The sequence below is a fragment of the Oryzias melastigma genome, linkage group LG13 (genome assembly GCF_002922805.2).
Source record: "Oryzias melastigma strain HK-1 linkage group LG13, ASM292280v2, whole genome shotgun sequence".
NCBI lineage: Eukaryota > Metazoa > Chordata > Actinopteri > Beloniformes > Adrianichthyidae > Oryzias > Oryzias melastigma.
In genome coordinates, this window is record NC_050524.1 from 17,221,375 (window position 1) to 17,240,977 (window position 19,603).

General features: G+C 40.3%; 1 protein-coding gene across 2 annotated transcripts in view; it reads left to right on the forward strand.

Annotated features, from left to right (window-relative positions):
- arhgef12a (Rho guanine nucleotide exchange factor (GEF) 12a) overlaps positions 1–17,957 on the forward strand; it is a 58,181-nt gene extending 40,224 nt beyond the window's left edge. For both annotated transcript variants that reach the window (XM_024276937.2, XM_024276938.2), the window contains 37 exons: positions 1,112–1,210; positions 2,146–2,195; positions 2,414–2,471; positions 2,549–2,721; positions 2,999–3,070; positions 3,394–3,504; positions 3,877–3,984; positions 4,120–4,254; positions 4,402–4,503; positions 4,615–4,725; positions 5,740–5,838; positions 6,186–6,228; positions 6,352–6,457; positions 7,012–7,149; positions 7,253–7,285; positions 7,726–7,840; positions 7,932–8,028; positions 8,105–8,308; positions 9,701–9,839; positions 9,919–9,951; positions 10,077–10,228; positions 10,457–10,603; positions 10,713–10,798; positions 11,319–11,444; positions 12,728–12,842; positions 13,676–13,776; positions 13,896–13,973; positions 14,091–14,166; positions 14,242–14,409; positions 14,870–14,957; positions 15,037–15,114; positions 15,196–15,290; positions 15,377–15,583; positions 15,654–15,890; positions 15,969–16,195; positions 16,274–16,349; positions 16,779–17,957. In XM_024276937.2, coding sequence (XP_024132705.1) covers positions 1,112–1,210; positions 2,146–2,195; positions 2,414–2,471; positions 2,549–2,721; positions 2,999–3,070; positions 3,394–3,504; positions 3,877–3,984; positions 4,120–4,254; positions 4,402–4,503; positions 4,615–4,725; positions 5,740–5,838; positions 6,186–6,228; positions 6,352–6,457; positions 7,012–7,149; positions 7,253–7,285; positions 7,726–7,840; positions 7,932–8,028; positions 8,105–8,308; positions 9,701–9,839; positions 9,919–9,951; positions 10,077–10,228; positions 10,457–10,603; positions 10,713–10,798; positions 11,319–11,444; positions 12,728–12,842; positions 13,676–13,776; positions 13,896–13,973; positions 14,091–14,166; positions 14,242–14,409; positions 14,870–14,957; positions 15,037–15,114; positions 15,196–15,290; positions 15,377–15,583; positions 15,654–15,890; positions 15,969–16,195; positions 16,274–16,349; positions 16,779–16,789 — 4,094 coding nt within the window. In that variant the 3' untranslated portion in view covers positions 16,790–17,957. The remainder of the gene's footprint in view (positions 1–1,111; positions 1,211–2,145; positions 2,196–2,413; positions 2,472–2,548; positions 2,722–2,998; positions 3,071–3,393; positions 3,505–3,876; positions 3,985–4,119; positions 4,255–4,401; positions 4,504–4,614; positions 4,726–5,739; positions 5,839–6,185; positions 6,229–6,351; positions 6,458–7,011; positions 7,150–7,252; positions 7,286–7,725; positions 7,841–7,931; positions 8,029–8,104; positions 8,309–9,700; positions 9,840–9,918; positions 9,952–10,076; positions 10,229–10,456; positions 10,604–10,712; positions 10,799–11,318; positions 11,445–12,727; positions 12,843–13,675; positions 13,777–13,895; positions 13,974–14,090; positions 14,167–14,241; positions 14,410–14,869; positions 14,958–15,036; positions 15,115–15,195; positions 15,291–15,376; positions 15,584–15,653; positions 15,891–15,968; positions 16,196–16,273; positions 16,350–16,778) is intronic.
- Positions 17,958–19,603: the final 1,646 nt, after the last annotated feature.

The window sequence follows — 19,603 nt, forward strand, 5'->3', positions numbered from 1 at the left end:
TGCCCTTCCCCCTGCTCTTAGTCCAAGCTAACCCTCTCTGTACACCCCTCCCCCTTAGCATGCGCCTTTTGGCTCCCCCAACCCACTCTCCATGTATTAACTTGTATTCCCTGCACACTCCAACCCCCATCGAGTCTCTTGATACTTTTGATACTGTACGGACCAGAGCATCTTGAACACGACATTAAACAAGTTCAAGGGTCCCTCACCCCATCCGGGTCGCTTTTTATTTATATTTTTTAAACCAATGAAGTGTAGCCTCCATCTCCTCTTTGAGAACTCATTTTTTTACTGCGTTTTTTTCAGCACTTGCGTTGTGCTGTCAGTCTCACCCAGACAGACATCAGATAAGATCTCATATCTTCTCGTCGTCTGGTTGATGAAACGCATCGTAAACCGGAAAAACCGCGTTCCTTTTCCCCAGCTGCGACTCAAAGAAGAAGAAAAAAAACATGAAATGTGTCAAATCTGTCACATATATCATGGTGTTTGGGGCAAATTACACCTATTTTGCATTCAAACAAGATTTGTAATTCATTTTGCTGTTTACTATATAAATAGAATAGTAAGCAAGGTGTGACTTTTCATGTTTCCAAAACACTCAAACCACTGCTTGCCTGAACAGTACATAGTCATTATCCCTTGTGCTCAACTACCTGGGGATTTGTTGCCCATGTTAAACAATAAGTTCATATGTTCAAAAATGACTCATATACTGTTTTATTTTATTTGCATTTATTTATTTTTAACATAATTGCAAATATCTTGGTTAGAGCAGTTTCAGTTAAAAATATTTTTGGATGACGCACAAACTTAAAGCGTATCTTTTTTTTTTTTTACCCCATCGGGAAGTGAAACCTGACATAAAGTTGACGAAAAGAAAATAAATGTAGTTATATGAGCTAATGTCTGTACAGTGAGGTAATCTAACCTAAAATTAATTTTAACATTAAAATGGAAACATAAAACAGTTTTTTTGTAGTTGTTCTCTATGGTTTTTTTCTTGTCTTAGGTGCAGAAATTTGCTTTTGCTGGACAGGCAACTTTTTTTTTCTTTTTTAAGTTCCTGGTTGTTGTGTGAACTTGCTTAGTTTGTTCCTTTTACTTGCAGGCTTGGTACAACGATGCGTGATCATCCAGAAAGATGAAAATGGCTTTGGACTCACCGTCAGTGGTGACAACCCGGTGTTTGTGCAGCTTGTCAAAGAAGGTAAGGATGACTCCTAATCTGGAAAGAAAGAGAAAGCAGATGTTGTTTCGGTTACATTTTCTGAGCTCATTTGCGCTGGTCCTGTTTTGGGCTGTCTTGCCTTTTTTAAGCTTATAGATTGAACTGGTAGTTAGGACAATTATAATTTTGTTGAAGGTAAGGTCAAGTATGGCTCTTTTAGACATATATAAATCAAATTTCTTAGGTTGGGGTTGACTGATGGGATTTTCAGACATTTTTTTATTAATAAGTTGCACGAACCTGCAGCTCATTTTTTACTATAATCTTTCAAAAATAATACAAATGAGTCTTTGACTCTTTCTAGCCCCTTTACATGTATCTGTGGTACAACAACAAAGACAATTTTGCAGATCAATAATCTTGATTGTGCCAAAATGACCACATAACAGATTAACAACTTAAACTCTATTCTCTGTAAGTCTGACATTGATAGTTTGTGAGGTTTTATTTATATCTACTTATTTTAGATAAAACATGATTTGCTGAATGATAGGGTTAGGGGTTTTCAGTCCTGGTGACTTCAGTACATATTTCCATGGTGATTTAAACCTGGAAACCCCACGTTTGTTTTTGGTTTACAAACGACTCCAGGTGTACGCTGCTGACTGCGATGTTAGACGTGGCGCTTGTAATAACCTGTCTCGTGCTTAAATCCCTTTCTTTGGGTGGAGCAGTGAAACAGGTCCTTCTTGTAACATAACCACTGTTATGGTCTTCCAAAGTAGTCACTTTGTCTGTCAAAGAAATGTAGTGCATTCACTGTGCAGAAATTAAGCGGAAAAAAATGTTTCAGTGCCAAACACACAAAGAACCCCTACACTAAAACTCCTAAAATAATGTGAGTTTTTTATGTTTGCCGTGATTTTCTTGCCGTTTGTGTTACAATATTTTTTCCCCTCTTTTGTGACATCCAGATGGAGCTGCAATGCGAGCAGGTGTTCAGACAGGCGACAGGATCATCAAGGTAATGTCTTCAACTTTTTTAATATTAGCTCTCCAAGCTACCATCTCTGTCCTGCATTGCTTCTAGAAATGGGGCCTTAGACTGCCACCTTCTGGTCAGCCAGAATTCTCCTCTTTTGGATTGATGGGAGTTTAATATAAAGGGATGTGTGGAGCTGGTGTTTTTGTGTAATTGTTATCATGTCAGTTCTCACTGCTTTATGTTTTGTTGTCTTCCAGGTCAACGGGACCCTTGTTACACATTCTAATCACATTGAAGTGGTGAAACTCATCAAATGTTAGTTTCACTCTTAACATTTTTGTTGTTTTTTTTTAGGAGACAAATAATTCCTAATCTTTGCTTCCTTACTGTAGCTGGCTCCTATGTGGCCCTCACCGTCTTGGGACGCCCTCCGGGGCTCCCCCAGATCCCTTTAGCAGAATCAGAACCTGACATGTTGGGTGTCAGCATATCTTCTCCAAATTCTCCGGCAGCTGAACGCCCAACCAGCCCTCAGGACCAACTCTCCGCCTCACAACAAACATGGGTACAGAGGAGAATTGATTTTTTACACCAAGTTCTCTTCAGCTTTTTTTGTTGTTGTTTTTAGTTTCCTCTTCATTGGGGGGGATTTTGCCTCCGTTTTTTTTTTTGGTCTGTTTTTTTGCAACAACACTCAAGTATTTTCTCTTAAATCTCTTTATTTCATTGGTACTTGATGCTAGTTTAGTACAGTAACATGTTTTCATACTCCATAATATGTTAGTGTAGGTTTTTCTAATGGATGATGCATCTGATTATTCACTTTTGAAACTCATTTTCAGGAGGAAAATAGCAGTTTATGTGCCCACAGCACAGACTTCTTGCAGAAGAAGAAAGAGCACCAGGACCTTCAGGTTAGTGTAGTTTTGCCTCATTGTGTTGATTTCTTGAATTTAGTAACAGTTGTATCTTATCCCATCTTTAAGAAATCACGTTTCCATTTGCAAAAAACACCTCAGATAAATCTCGTAACAATCAAAGAAAAAATGTGTTATTTTTAACCTTCTTCTGAGATTAGAGGTGGAAATGTGATACGTTAATGTTGATGTTTACAGCATAGTGCTAAAATAATAAAACTAGATTATTTTTAGTTGTAGATTCATTTGAATGACCTGCTGTTATTGTCGTTGTTTTGATTTTTTTTTTTTTTCCCTCTCATGCTGTTTATGCTGGGAAGGAGGAGTATGACCGGAACCCCTCCCCCAAACTACTGAAAGACATCCAGGAAGCTAAAAAACACATTCCTCAGCTGCAGGGTCAGATCTGCAAGGCCACTGGGACAACACAGGTACTGACTTGCAAGTTCACCTCACAGCGCAGGAAATCCACAAACAGAGATTTGCCAGAAATATCCAGCCAACCTTTATGCATTTTTGTGTCGAGTGTTTCGAGTTTATTCCAGACAAACATTGTTCCTAATCCCATCAAGGGGATTACATTCCCGCAGTGGGAAGTCACTCTTTTGTGTCTGTGTGACAGCTTATTTTATATTGTGTTTCTCATCATGTTTCTCTCTTGTCTTTTAGTTTTGATTTTATTGTGAATTAATGTTTATACTGATCATCTAATGATGCACGTGTATTTTTGCGTTTAATATGTATTGGTTTTGTATTGTTGGTAAAGATTGTAAAAAAATGTTTTTGTTTGCATGAATTTTTAGAAAATTCTCTCAGCTGGTGATGCAAATGATGGGAGCGTACCAGAAACGGAGCATGCACTTTCCACCAAAGGAGACAGCAGCATAGAGATGTCCTGGGCTAACAATCCTGTACGTAATCACCTTAAACCAAACAATGCAACCTCCTCATAATGAATATATAAATATCATGGATGGTTTTGATTCATTTGCTGTTATCATTTCAGAAATCGAAAAATGTTTTGCTTTGTTCTTTTTCTCTTTCAGTCATCTCGCATGTTTGGGTCGGGATCTTCAGATAATCAGTATCAGAAAGAGTCCTACTGTCCCAGCCCAAAGAGCACGCCCAGGAACAGCTTTAACTCCTGCCATTCCCCAGAGGCAGAGGACACCACTGATCTGGTATCTGCACTCGTTTGGCTTAATATGAAGCTCCTCCTAATGTTTATCTAGTTAAATGTCGATATTTGGGTAAATATTGTGCATGTCAATGCAAGGTGGGGTGTGAGGATCTACTTCTGAGACCATCCATTTTTTCCCCTCCTGCAGAACTCCTTCTCTCCTACTACTGTCAGTAGTCCCTCCTCTTCTCGGCTTGCCTCCCAAATCATTGGAGCTGAAGATGACTATTTTGGTTCAGACCATGAGCAGGTTTGTCTTTTGTCATTTTTGATACTTTTGAGAAGGACTATTTTTCAGAGCAACCATCTCAAGAAGTGATATTTTTTAAATGGCGTATTTTGTTGTTGTCTCGTGTCTTAGACGAACGGCCAGTGTAACAGCTTTAATAGTATTGAGCAGCTCAAGTCTCGCCCCGCCCACCTTGCAGCTTTTTTGCATCACGTCATCTCTCAGTTTGATCCAGCTCCTGTGGTAAGATTTTCTACTGAAATTATTCAATCATTTTGTTATTGTAATAACCTGAAATACTCATTTGTGTCAAACTTTCAACAGTCAGCAGCACCTGGAAGACTCTAAAGCTAAAGGGAGCTATAAAAACAAAAAGTTATCATAAAAAATTACTTTATTTAACATAGAAAAAGTCTGAACTAATTGGCAGATGGGTATTTACTGACAATAAATGCAAATACTATTGATGTTAATGTCGTTTAGGAAGGTCTTGTCTCCATGTTTAGGTATTATTTAAAGCACAATAATTTCTGCTTGCAACAGGAAAAGCCTGTCCTGCAGTTGGTCATACAACAATGCTTTCCCCCTATCAATATAAAGACCCACTCTGATGAAAATCATCCTTTTGTTGTTTTCAACATGTTCTTGTGGCCTTTTCCTGATGATGGAGGACATTTTTCTTAAAGAAAATTCAGCTGAAATTTTAATTTCTGAGTATTTCTTAATTTAAATCATTGTGATTCAGGAGCAGACCAAAAAATGAATTTAGAAAAAGATATTCTTGTTGCACAGAATATCCCCTGAGTGGGCTGGATGCCCCCTGCTCTGCTCCATTTACAGACGAATAGATCCGTGAACGTCTTTGTTGTCCTCATCCAAGCTGCCATCTGGCTCAAAAACTGTCCGGCTGGATAGCTCCAATATTTCTCGCCATTTTTGTTTCACTGGTAATCTTAGCTTGTGGATAAGTAAGCTAGCAGGAAAGTGTGTAAACAGCTCAGTTATAGTTGACAGGAAGTCTTGGAGGAAACCGTCCCGCCAACATCTCAGGTGAATTAATAATGAACTCCTGCCACACTGCAGAAACTATGTCCTAGAAAACAACAGATTTTTTCTAAGGTTAAAAAAACAACATAATCACAATGGGACCACTTTTACAATCGATCAAAAGATGATCGGAGGAGCTCTTTAATAACCAGCTGTTAAGCAAGCTACTCCTCTGCAGGTGAGTTTCTAATCTTTGTGTTGCGTTTTCAGCTTTGCTACCTCTACGCTGACTTATTTAAACAGACCAACCCCAAAGAGACCAGGCGGGTGTTCATGGATCTCAATAACTTCTTTATAGACCGGGCAGCGGTAAGTCCATCTTCATTCTCCTTAGAGTTTAGCGGTGTTTAGGATCTGTCCGTTAAGATGCACACAGCACAACATGGATCAGATTTTTAAAAATGTATGAGAACAATGTTGTACTGAAAACAATATATTTTCGAAACAAAATGCAGTCAGTTTTTCCATCAGCAGTCCAAAATAGTTTCCACTTGTTGGAGTTACTCTGCAGATTTGCAGTTAATATTTTTTTATGATTCTAAGAACAATGATGAGATATTTGATTATGAGTCAAAGTGAAACATAGATCTGCTCGTGCTCGTCTCCTGTGTTAAGAATTGTTTGTAACATCTGTTGTCGCTTTATCATTTTTTCAGCATTTAAAAGTTCTTGTTCCTGAATCTGTTTCCTCTGATCTCGGTAAGTATTTCCTGCTGTTCTTATTCAATTTTTCTACTTTATCGTTTACACACCTTCAAAAATCTGCTTTTAGAATCAACTTGAGGCAGTCTTTTAAATATTTGGTGCATCCTGTGTTTGCAGATCGGCGGCGGATGGAACTAGTTCCAGAAGAAATTATCAGGCAACATGTTCAAACACTGCAGGACTCTCTGCTCCCTGAAATCCAGAAGAACCTTGAAGACTTCAGGTACATTTGAGATTTGATTTATTATTGTGGTTAAATTAAAATTAATTTCAATTTGGTAATTATCATTACAATTGCTGAGTTTGAAAAATGTATTTGTTAGAAAAAATATAAAACTTAGTTAACTTTTTTTTTTAATCATGCATATGTAGTTTCTGGTATTAAAGGTTTTGTCATTTTAGGAGCAACATTTCTTAACAGTCATTAGCTTAAGCATTAAAACTTTTTTTTATTTCAAGTGACTGTTTTTTTATAATTTACTGATATTTAGATACAAGACCTTTTAATATTGTTGTGGTGGGATGGATTTATAGACAGATTATAACTTTTGTTTTTCTCTTGAAATCAGTCTAAAAAATACTTTTCTGCCACTATTTAATAAGAGTTTTAACATCTTTAGCCATGAAGTACTTAGAAAAACTAGATCAATGAACTTCCTCCCTGGCTATAGTGCTTGTGTGTAAAAAAAACAAAAAAAAAAAAAAGGGCTGAATGATGGACTTGACACCCACAACATTTGAAAACTTTTCTAATCTGGGCTGTTTGATGATCTACAGGCAGAAGCGAAGTATGGGGCTGACGGTGGCAGAAGCTGAACTGACCCGACTGGATCAAGAAAGAGTCCGAGACCGCGTCACTCTGGAGCGCGAGCGTTCATACGCCGACAACATCATCACCAAGATAGAGGAAATTCTGTAAGCAGAAAATGTGAAAGAAATCTTGTCATATGTACAAGGAAGAACCTCTTGAAAACAATTCTACTTTTTTTTTCTTTTTGTTTGTTTGTTTTGTTCCTAGATCAAGCACTCAGACCACAGAGGAAGAGAAAAGGTAAGAAAAGATTGTGCTTTATTTCAACTCCTTTTCTGTCTTTTTAACATTAAATAATTGAAGCGTCATCTTCATAAAAAAGTGAAGCAAAATCACTACTTCCAACCCAAAACACTAAGGCATCATTAACGCTTCCTTTCCACCTCTTTCCGTTTACAAATTAAGACAGCCTAACAGAATCTTTAAAAAAGTCAGATTTATGCAGCGTGTTGATATTAAATTATTCAAAAGTGAGAGTGATTGAAGCAGTCTTGTTAGAAAAGCCATATGTTCGCAGAACCGCGCAGATGGTTTGTGTGGAAATTGTATGAGAGAGTGGTTTGACATATGGTACCAGTCGCAGTATGGAGGGTTTGTTCTCTTTAGATTTCTGCAGTATTGTTCTTTTTCTGCTGTTCTCCAGAAAACTGTCAAACACAAGTGTTGATCTTTTTCTTTAGCACTGCAATTCAGGATGTTATCTATGCATACATGAAGCACCTTGGGGTGAGGGCTCGGGAACCCCGCAATCTGGAGTCCAAATGGGGCCGAAAGAGCTTTCTTCCTAAAATTAAGGTGATTTAAAGGATTCTCTCATCACAACTATTTGTTTGTCTGTGTCGTCATTTGTGTAACTATGTTTTGCTCCCTGTTTTATGAACTTCAGAAAAGCATGAAGGCAGAAAAAGATGGAGATGATAAAGTGAAAAAAAGCAGGTTTCCCATTCTCGGACCTCAGCGCCGACCCAGCCGTATCGAAGCAGGTAGTTAAGGTGGTTAAATCCAGAAATGTTCATGGTGCCAGAAAATTGAAGACGCTGTCCGTCTCTCTGTATCCAGCAAGTAAAGGTCAAGACAGTCGCCCCCGACCCCAGAAACAACTGTCCCAACCTGCACTAGGAACAAGCGAGCAGACGGAAGTCGGTCGTCTCAGGGGCAGCCAATCAAGCGAAGGCTCCGAACTCACGCACTCGTTGTCTTTAAACTCCTACTCTCCAACCAGCACCGCCTACAGCTACGACGCAAGCCGGGACGCCGAAACCGGTAACGGAAACTGATTTTACAATATGATCAACTCATGTTATTTACTCTGGATTTTAGTTCCATCAACGGGTGTAAAACAAAATGCTTTAGCACAGTGGTCCCCAATCTTTTTCAGGCCACAGACTAGTTTGAATCAGACAATATTTTCGCGGACCGAGTGGAGCTGAAATTGACTTTTTAAGATTCCAGTTTTTGAAAATCTATTTTCAAAATAAAATGTTACTACCAAGAAATTTTGCTTAAAAAGTCTAAAAATATTAGTAATTTTGTTTTATTTAGACAATGCAAATTCAATAAACCTAAGTTGATGATTTGTAGAAATTGTTTCTGATTTGAAATAATTCCATAAAGGAAACATTACTTTATTTTTTCCCCATTTAATACCATTTTAATAATCAATCCAGGCTCTGATTATCTTTCAGAGCATAAAGATTGATCCTATTTTGTCTTTACATAGATGCTCATTCATTGGGTATTTTTTTCAACGCAAATGAACATTTTTTGTGCTAAAGTTTCTAATCGGATGACAACCTAATTAAGCCTTGCTGTATTTTCAAATGTCTCTTTTTACAAATTTCCACAAATCAGCAACTTTATTTGATTGAATCTTCGTTCTCCGGGAAATGTTTCCGGCTGGTGTGAACTGTGTGATGAAGATTTTCCCTTTAGCGTCAAAGTGGAGGCTAACAACCGGACGCTAGCTTCAGCTACATCCGACTTTTAAGGTGTGATGGATAAATAAACCAAAATAAAAAGACGCAACCGTCCTAAAACTGGTATTTTCTAAATATAATAAAAGTGAATCCATTTCTCCTCCAATTTTATTATCTGCTTGCTTGAAACAATTGAGTCCACATATAAAACAGAGCGCCCCCTGCTACATTAGAACAACTGTCTCAATAATTCCATATATCGAGGAAAACTCCAGCTTTGTTTTTTTTTTTTTGAAGTCTTCTTCATTTTCCTCACTAGCTCTTTTGTCCCTGAAGAAACTTTCCAAATATGTTTTATCATTTAATTTTTGTTAGCTTTTAAGCTTTGGACTACTAGCTTAGCCATCCAGATAGCCATACAGCTGCTTTAAGTCACATGACCAAGAGGGATGTTGAGAACAGAATTTTATTAGTTTTTCAAAATAAAACTTCCTCCATTAACTTCCTAAACAAAAACAATCTAACTTAGTATGTGTTTTTCTTTGCCTATCCAAGTGACCCACAGACCGGTATCAATGTTTTAGAATATAAACAAATCTTTAAGGAAACGGATGATCAGCCATATATTTAATACATTGCACCACACCAGGTCAGCATTAGACCATTGGATCATTTTCACAGGATCATTTCTTTTCCTTACGCACTACAGTGAATTAACTAAGCATTATTTGTTTGTTAGCTGGAACAACGACGCCATGCTCTTCCAGACTCAGTGATGGCCTTCCGTCTGACTCCTTGGATGGTTTGTCATATCCTTCCTCACACTTGAACTTGTACAACCTGGACCAGCTGCAGGAGGACGACAGAGAAAGCGACAGGTGCAATCACAGACACATTCGATCATTCACGCGTTTTTCTTGCTTTGTTTGCTAACGACACTGATCTCGACGTTTCTAGAACTCATGACGGGACGCCAAAGGCTATCAGAAAGTGAGCATGTCTCTTAGTAAATCAAATTTAACACTTTAAACAAGGAACGAAGACATAACCAGTAGATTAAAGGGTGTTTTAAATAGCCAACTGGAACTTGATACCCGTTCTCTCTGTTGCCACAGACTTGAGGGACTGAGTGCAGCTGATGTCCAGAGTGAGGACGACCAAGGTACAGACTCTGAACACGATCCTCCAAACTGGCAGCAGCTGGTGGGGCGAGACGTCCTTGCAGGACTCAGTCCTCATGAAATCAAAAGACAGGAAGTTATTCACGGTGAGGACACACCCACACGCTGCAAAAACCCACCAATGCAGCTTCAGCTTTGTTTTAAAGTTTCACAGACCGAAATGCTTTCAAATAAAGTTGTTCTTGAACGTAAAAACAGTGCAGTTATTAGTTTCTAGTTTACAGACACACAAATGTTAGAATCCGCTACAAGTTGCTGCGTCTTCTTGCAAAGGATTTGCCATCTGAAACGAGTGACTTTGACTGTGTTCGCAGAGCTGTTTTACACCGAGCGCGCACACGTGCGCATGCTGAGGGTTCTGGACAATGTTTTCTATCAGAAGCTTTCCAAGGATGCAATACTTCCCCTCGCCGACATCAAGAGCATCTTCACCAACCTCGGAGAGGTTCTGCAGCTGCACGGTAAAACGCACGAGCTCGCCACTTCTGAGACATGCGTCTGCACGACCGCCTTTGGAAAAGAAAGAAGTGGTTTTTAACTGATCATTGGTGCGTCTGTACTACATTTCAGCACAAATCCTGGAGCACATGACAACTGTTCGGAAGAGAAATGAATCCTCCGTCATTGATCAGATAGGGGATGATTTGCTGTCCTGGGTGAGTTGTCAGTTGTATTTTTTTTCTTGGAAAAAAACTAAATGATGTCTGGTGTTCCAACAAAGCTTCTATGGAACATTAAATATATATTTTTCTTTTAATTTAGTCGCCTTACTTGCTTTTAGACGGGTTTAGTGCAACAAAAAAAGAAAAAGTGATCGACATGGAACCTTGTTCCTCAGTAAACCAGGATGTCAGAAGATGTCCTAGATTTGTCTGACATGATTACATCTCAATGTCATATGTGATATATTCAGTGAAAAGTGCTCACACATCCAATGATAACCTAGACTTAACTTTAGAAGGGGGAGACGGAGGGAAAACATTTGTTTTAGGGGGTCTATCTTCCATTTACATTTGTTTAGCTTAAAGGACACGAGCCTGGCTCACTTCTGCAAGTTTGTTTTATCTTTTCTACGGTTAAATGAAACGAGAAATTGACTCGCCAAACAGCTCTGACCCGCACCGACTGAGCCTGTGTGCGCCTCTGCTCTGCTGTCCCCGGGTTTGTTCGTTACAGTTCAGTGGTGCAGAGGAGGAGAAGATCAAACAAGCAGTGGGGACGTTCTGCAGCAACCAGCCGTTTGCTCTGGAGATTATCAAGAACAAGCAGAAGAAAGACTCAAAGTTCACATCCTTCATTCAGGTACAAACATTAAACACACGATCGGAACAGGATCGTGCACAGAAAGGTGTGCATTTTTGGGGAGATCTGGGGTTTTGCTTTCACTTTGGGCTCCTTTCATAGGAGATCTGTGCAGTCACTGGGGGAGCTGCTGCGTTTCCACAGGGAAATGCTGGTTAGCTGACTCGAGTTGAATTGACTCAACAAGTGAAGAGTCTTGTGCATTATTTTGTTTGCTCACAAGAAGAGAGAATAAAGATACACCTGATATTTGAAAAATATATTTGAAGTGATGCAGACACTGTTAAGAGATAAGTCAAAAGTTAAAGACCCACTTCAATAAAACTGTGTTTTTGGTGTTTTTAAACATGTTTTTGTGACATTTTTCTGACTATACTGGACATGTATAAAGAAAATTGAGCTTAAAATACCATATTTTTAAAATTCGAATCATTGTGTATTGGGAGCAGATTATAGCGTTTAAAATCGTGTGTATCAGTGATGTTGGTGCTACAACTTGACATATCTACTTGCAAACAAGTAGAACCATGAATGTCTTCATTTTCCTCGGCTGAGCTGGCTCAAAAGTATACATCTGGATTGCTCTGATGTTGCTCGCCATTTTTGTTCCATCAGTAATATTATGTTGGGGGTGTGAGGGTCTGTAAGCTTTTGCTAAAAATAAAATAATCATAATTAAAATAGAACTAGGAACACTTAAAATGGATAAAGATGATCGGATTTTGACTTTAAAGCTCTCTTTTTTTTTTTTTTACTTGAAGTTATACACATTGAGGGGTCATTTAGATGCAAACTAACCTTTTCAAATTCTTATTTTTAGGTGAAAAAAAGTATTTTCCAACAGATAGAGTCCTAAGTAAAAAACAAACAAACATTAGGTTCCTTCCTGACAGCTCCCAGCTGAAGTGTTTCAGCACATCACTAAGAAAGAAGGGTTATGGATGATCCAGGTCGTATTCCTCATCTGTCCTGGAAACACTTCAGTGAAAAAAGCTGCTGTGGCAGCTGTAGAAGTTTAGGGATCTGACTTTCTCAGCTGAAGATAAATGTTGAATTCTGCAGGTATTTGTGGAATTTGCTCAAGACGTGAATGTAAAAGTGAATGATGAATGAGATCAAATAAACATGATTTCTGTCTATAATATGTCTTGAATAAAAAAATCAAATCTATTTCTGAAGTTAGGAGTTTTTAATTTGCTTTTCCTGTTATGAAAAGATTTTTCTGCTTTTCAGCTTCCATGTCTTCGCCGTCCTCCTTAATTGTGTTTGGTTGTGATTCGCAGGAGGCGGAAAGTAACCGACTGTGTCGCCGCCTGCAGCTTAAGGACATCATTCCTGTGGAGGTGCTCCGGCTCACCAAGTACCCCCTGCTGCTCGACAACATTGTCAAGTACACAGGTGCTTTTACTGTGGCGTGGACTCTCCCACCTACATGCATTTACAACAACGTATTATTACTTCATACACAGGGTAACAACAGAAATGACATTTGATGTAGAAACTTTGTTTTAGAAAAAACAACACACTCAATGCAATCAATTTTTGCTTCTAAGAATAGGCAGCCTTACATTCAAATAAAGCAAACTGCTTTTTTAAAATCTCACAAGTAACCCCTTATTGCTTTATTTGTAACGTTGTTCTTTACAAATGCAATATAGCAGCATCACTTCTTGCAAATAGAGAAAATAATGTGTATTCACTCTTGTATTTGTGAGTTTTTTTCCAGTTCCCCTGCATGCTTTGAGAAAAATCCCACTTATTGGGTTCAGCTTTTCTCTCCTTTGATATTCAAAGCTCTTAGATCCTTTTGGGGAGTCGTTCCTCAGAGGGAAATAGTTTGGTCTTGACACGGGTAATCATGCATACATCACAAAAAAATGAAAAAAGAAAAAAAACCTCTGAAATTTGCTCTTAATCACCTGAATGTAAAACTGACCTTTTGGTTTAATTGGAAAGTCTTAAGTGAGGCTTTGATGGCAGCATGTCATCTACGGACGCAGAGATTAAGGGGAGAAAATGCTGCTCTGGTTTCTAAAAAGACAGCGCACGTCTTTGATTTTTAAGCTAAAATGTTATTTTCAGTGTGGATAGTGTAAACTATTTAGTACAATAACCATGACCCCTCTCTGTCTCTGGCTTTATCATTGTATTTGGAAGCGATTGATGGTCTGAGGAGATCTCCATTTCTCACATCTCACTTCATGATGTACCATAACTCTGATATTTTTCAGACAATGCTGTGGAGAAGGAAAAAGCCAAGCAGGCAGCAGACAGCTGCAGGAAGATCCTCATTCATGTCAACCAGGCTGTGAAGGAATCTGAGGACAAGCAGGTCTTTCTATTTGTCATTCCGAAGAGTTCTTCATCCTTATTCTACCAGCCCGTGTTCTCCTGCGGTAATCCTTTCCATTTTTTCAATCCTTTTTTTGTGTTTCCCTTTTCTTTCTGTAGAAGTTGGAGGACTATCAGAGAAGACTGGACCTGTCTTCTTTAAAGCAGACTGACAACCCAACCATCCTTGAGCTAAAGGTGACGGTTGTTACACCATCAAAATAAATTCCTAAATTTAAAGACCCATTGAAAGAAAAACCACTGTTCAATATCTTAAAGCTGTTTTTTCATATTTTCCTGATCTTCATCCATCAGAATCTGGATCTAACCAAGAAAACGATGGTCCATGAGGGTCCTCTGTTGTGGAAAGTGAATAAGGACAAGACGATTGGTTTGTTCAGGTTTTTCTTACAGTCCAGTTTTAAAATCCTGCAGAGAAAACACTCGAGTTTCTGTTTTCCTTCAGAGCTCTTCACTCTCCTCCTGGAGGACATTCTGGTTCTGCTGCAGAAACAAGACGAGCGTCTGATCCTCAAGTGTCACAGCAAAAACCTTCCTGGAACCACAGACAACAAACAGATCTTCAGCCCAATCATCAAACTCAACAGCGTGCTCGTGCGCTCTGTGGCAACCGGTCAGTTGGTGCTCGTCACAGCTATAAAACACTGTGGTTTTTTTTTTAGAGGATAACCAAACAGGAAAGCTGGAGGCTAACTCCAACAACAGTCGTAATTTGAAACTCCAGTCGGGGCGGGGTTGGGAAACAGGACTGTTATCATTATTGGAGCTGGAGATCATGATGCGGGACTCCTGAAATGATATTAAACTTAAATGGTTTGACCATTCAAGAAATTCAACTGTAATACGTCCATTCAACCTGTAGGAGGCAGCACACAGACGTATTTTTTGACCATATTTTCAAGAATTAAACAAATTTAATGTAATTTGTCAAAAATTTGGCAATGACCAACAGACAGCACTTTTAATTATTTATGACATTTATAAACCAAAAAAAAGATTTAGTGTTTGGTTACCCTTTAAAGACTTTGATTAGCCTCAACCTAAAGTCTCCACTCTGCTTTCTCTCCCGCCAGACTTGAAGTCCTTTTTCATTCTCTCCATGTCGGACAGCGGCGCCCAGATCTACGAGCTGATGGCGCCCACAGTCACGGATCAGAAAACGTGAGTCTGACGGGCTTCTTTGTTGTTAAATCGAGTTGTTAAACCGGCTAATCGTGCTCCACTTCATACCCCCCCCAAGGTGGCAGAGTCTGATCTCGCAAAGAGCGGATCCAATGAAAGTCAAGCCTCACAGCGTCATACCGTTACCTCAGTCTGAGTATGTCGCTTTATATTCCAGTCAGACCGGATTCCTCTCAATTTGAAGTTGTGTTAAATGGAGATTGTGTTTATTTGCCAGCGGGGAGAGAGACGGCGTGGAGATCATCACAGCAGGAGTTTCTAGGCTGAGTAGAGAGCTGGACCGCACGTCCACCGGCAGCACTCAGTCTGCAGGTACACAAGCAGCTCTTCTCTGCACCTTGTCTGCCCCTCTTCCAGATACAAGTCTTCATCTGTTCTTTTGTAACCCGATGTCTCAGATAAGGAGAGCAGTCCCGTTTCTAGAGGTGTGCTGCAGAGATCCCTCCCTAGTGGGAATCCGTTTGAGGAGGCGAAGGAAGACGAAGAAGACGATGGAGAGGAAGGCTTCGTCGATCCAGGACTTCCCTACCAAGTTGCAGAGGAACCCAGAGAAGGAGACTCGTTTGATGTGTTTCCCTCGAGGGCGGATGAAGCTCTGAAGACATGTAAGCGGAACAGACAGGTCAGATCATAGTTGGGTGTGCTGAAAAAAACGAGCTGTGTCTGTCTTCCCAGTGGCTGCATTAAAGCAGGTGTTGGTGACCCAGCTGATGTCTCAAGGAGCGGCTGAGCAGACCAAGCGCTCCACGGGAGTCCGCCTCCTCAGAACCACCTCTCTGCGGACCCCAATAGACAGCCGCTCCAAGGTGATGGTCCACAACGGCTCGGAGAAGATGAGCTCACAGACGGAGGACCTGGGTCAGGACCTGGGGTCGGGAGACACCGGCTTCTTCGACTCCCCCGACGACTACGGTGAGCTGCTGGTTTGCTGAGAAGTCTCTGCTTTCACAGGAAAGCACTAACACGGACTCATTGTGATTCCACCTGCAGGTTGCTTAGTCCTGGGGGGCTACGGGGGTCCGGGGGAGAGCAGCACTGACGATGACATCTTGGCGTCCACTACAGGGAAGCAGCTGAGCACCTCGCGAGGCTGCGCCGCCGACTCTGGCATCAACTTGAGGTTCTCCTCAGCGTCTCAGGCTGGCAGCCTCTCGACGTTCAGCAGGCAGGTGCTGTCTCACCTTCGAAGTCTTCAGACCAACCTCAACTATTTGAAGGTATGAACATTCCTCCTCGTCGCACCGTCAGCAGGGGAGTGAGATAGATTCACGCAAACTCTCCGTTTCTCCTCACAGGAGGTTGAGGTCAAGTACAATAATCTAGTACGCCAAAGGCCGGAGAGGTCAGCAGCAGACCTGGATGGAAACAAAGGTATCTGTGTTCCTGCACACATCATGTCTTTGTCACAGCTACCCTTACGGGTGGATGCTGACTGTCCACTGTGGGGGGAAAAATGGAGCTGGTTGCAGACAAGATGGCGCCCAAACACAGCAGTATAAATGTGTAAACTCAAAATTGAATTGACTTGAGTGGATTGAAAGAAAAAAAAATCGGAATCAAATTGATCCAGGCTCTTGTGAATCAAATCTAACCAACTCTGGAAAATATTATCAATATCCAGGACTTGGTACGTTCCATTTTCACGACGGCCCTTAAGGTGGCCCTCCCTACGACTCTCCACGGGCCCGGAGAACCCAAAAACCCACAGCACCCATACAGGGTCATGTGACTAAGGCCTAACTCATTTAGTCTGAGTGTTATTAACCCCAATCCTAATTTCCTTTTCCCCTCTCTCCTCAGATAAAAGATAGTGTGGAAGTCAGCACCAGAACTTTTGGCTCTGGTCCCAAAGAGGAAGAACCAACGCGCCGTTCGTCCTTCCAATTCGTGTCCTGGACTTTTCTGGACATCCTATAAGCTTCTTCTCACTGCTGAGCTCAATTTGTTTTCATCGCCACAGAGAATGAAAGACTTGAGTGTGAGCTAAAGTTCAAAGGGAGGATCCATCTGTGTGATGCTGCCCCCCCCCCTCGACCCCTCCCTCTTCTTCTCAGCACAAGGCAATCAGGAAAGTGGGATGGCGCCAGAACCTCGACTCCTTCTGCCAACGAAAACCCATTTTCCCTAAAACAACTTCTTGCAAGGAAGAGAACTTATACCAAAATGTACAAAGTTGTATGTTTTGTTTTGAGTATTTTATATATATACACACACACACATACACATACACAAATATATATATAAAACACACAGAACAAGAAAAGGAAGATTTTAAGATAATGTATTAAGATTTTTTTTTTTTTTTTTATCCCAAGATGTATTTATTTTCTCTCATTTCATTTTTTAAGTGTTTCCCTCGTTGCTTGCATGCTTTTGGCCGTGGACTTTCATTTTTTGGCTGCTTGTCCTGCTTCGTGGTCGGCGTGAGCGCCTCCTAGCGTATCTCTGATGAATAGCAGCACTATATTCCGACTGATAGAGGCCAGAGTTTCGCCGGTGAGGGGACAGATCCCATCGCTCTGAAGCTATTTGGAATACGTTGAGTCTATAATTTTAACTTGTTGGTGTGGTGTTAACTAGAATGAAGAGTCGGTAGGCTCTGATCTGGTCCTGTTGCATTTCCGTGCCGACTCTTTCACACTCGAGGCGTGCTCTGCCTCTTTCCTGCGACGTCTTTGAGTGCTGTTCTCAATCTTTTTTTTTTTTTTGGCCATGAGCATGTATGGGTGCCGTCTTTCCCTGGTTCCAGGCTGCCCAGTAGCTGTCATGCTCATGTACCCCCTTCCTCTCTGTCAGACTCTCCTCATCTGCCCTCCTGGAAGCGGTCTGCCGCATCTTCAGACAGAAACGCCGCTTCTTTCTGCTTCTGTTGCAGCTGCCTGATATTCTAATAATGCAATGAAGTTTAACATATACTGTACAATGATCAAGTTTAAAGTTATGCTTAACTTTAAGAAATAAATGGTGCCATGACACATGCATGAGGGCTTGTTTTTTTGTGCGTTCTGTTCTATCTACGGTGGTTTCTGAGATCTCAGGTGGTTACGTAATGCCAGCATGATGCAGGATGACACAGCCGAACATTGCTACTCGTACAGTTCTCTGCGGCTGACAGGTTCAGTGATGGAAAAAACGATTGAAGAGCACGTCTCCCTCTTAAATCTAAACAAGAAAGCTTAAAACTAAGGACTGGCAAACTGGAAAAAATAGAGAAAAAGAGAAAAACTCCTTTAACTTTCATTTTTATGAAGACATTTTTAGTTACAGTTACTAATAAATATAACAAAAATGTTATCAGTAATAAACTGGATAAAAAAGACAATTTACCACACGGATATAAAAAGATGCTGCAATAATACAGTTTTTTAATTCAAAGAAATGCTTCATCTTAAAACTTTAAACCATTTCTGCTTAATATTTCGGCTACATTCAGTCACTGACCACTTTATTAGACACACCTGTCCAACTGCTCGTTAACACTAATTTCTAAACAGCCAATCACACGGCAGCAGCTCAATTCATTTAGGCATGTAGACGATCAAGACGATCTGCCGCAGTTCAAAGGGAGCATCAGAAAGGGGATCAGCATCATGGATGTTCAGCCGACACATCTGCAGCAACTGTGATGCTATCATGTGAATATGGACCAAACCCGGAGGAATGTTTCCAGTAAGCTTTCAGACTTTATCTTATTTCAAGCTTTAAATAAAAACTGAAGAAGCTGGAGGCAAACATATTGAGATGCACTTTTTACTCCACCTACTTATTTCACATTTAAAGCAAAACTTTAACTTTCACAGACAAATTGATTTTATGTTGCAGTAAACTTTTTCCCTCCTCCTGTAAGACACCACTCCATTGATTGTTCTCCTCCTCTGACAACCAATAACAGTAGAGTAAAACTATGACTTATGTTAAATTCTCCCTAAAATGTTCTGGTTGGACGTCACCCTCTCAGACTTGTTATAAATCAGTGATTTTGGCTAAAAACGGACAGTCAAGTCGGTCTGGATTCAACCTAGGACGCTAAAAAGAGAACACGCTAGTGATCTAATCACACTGAATGTTAAGAATCATTGTGTCAGAATTAACTTTGAAGCTGCAAGCTGTTGTGTGTTTGGCTTCTCAGAAGATTTAAATGACTTCCTCCTAGTTAAATGTCAAGAATCTGGGTTTGACCTTAACAGTAGGGAATGATCTGCAGACGTGAGGCTGCATTAAATGTCAGGGTGATGAGTGGAGGGGGAGAAACCAGAGCACGTCTCAGGAGTTGGTGACCAGCAGGTGGCACACTTCCCCCATCAAAGCACCAAGTCTTAAAAGACCCACCCTGAAACCTGCAGTGACATCAGTGTTTTAAATAACCCAGAATGCCTCTGTTCTCCAGATTTTTTATTTTTTTTAACTGAATAATTCAGAATAATAAAATGTTTCCCGCTGGCCTTCACAGGGCTAATCTGTTGTTAAGATTTCCCACAATTATTGTGAATAATTTTGTGTGACTTTCTCCTGGTTCACAGCTACCTGTTGTGTTATGAATGCTGATGGGATTTTTTTTTTTTTTTAATGGTGTTTCCAAGAACACAACAGAAGCTCTAAGTGACGCATTCCCTTTCATGCTTTCT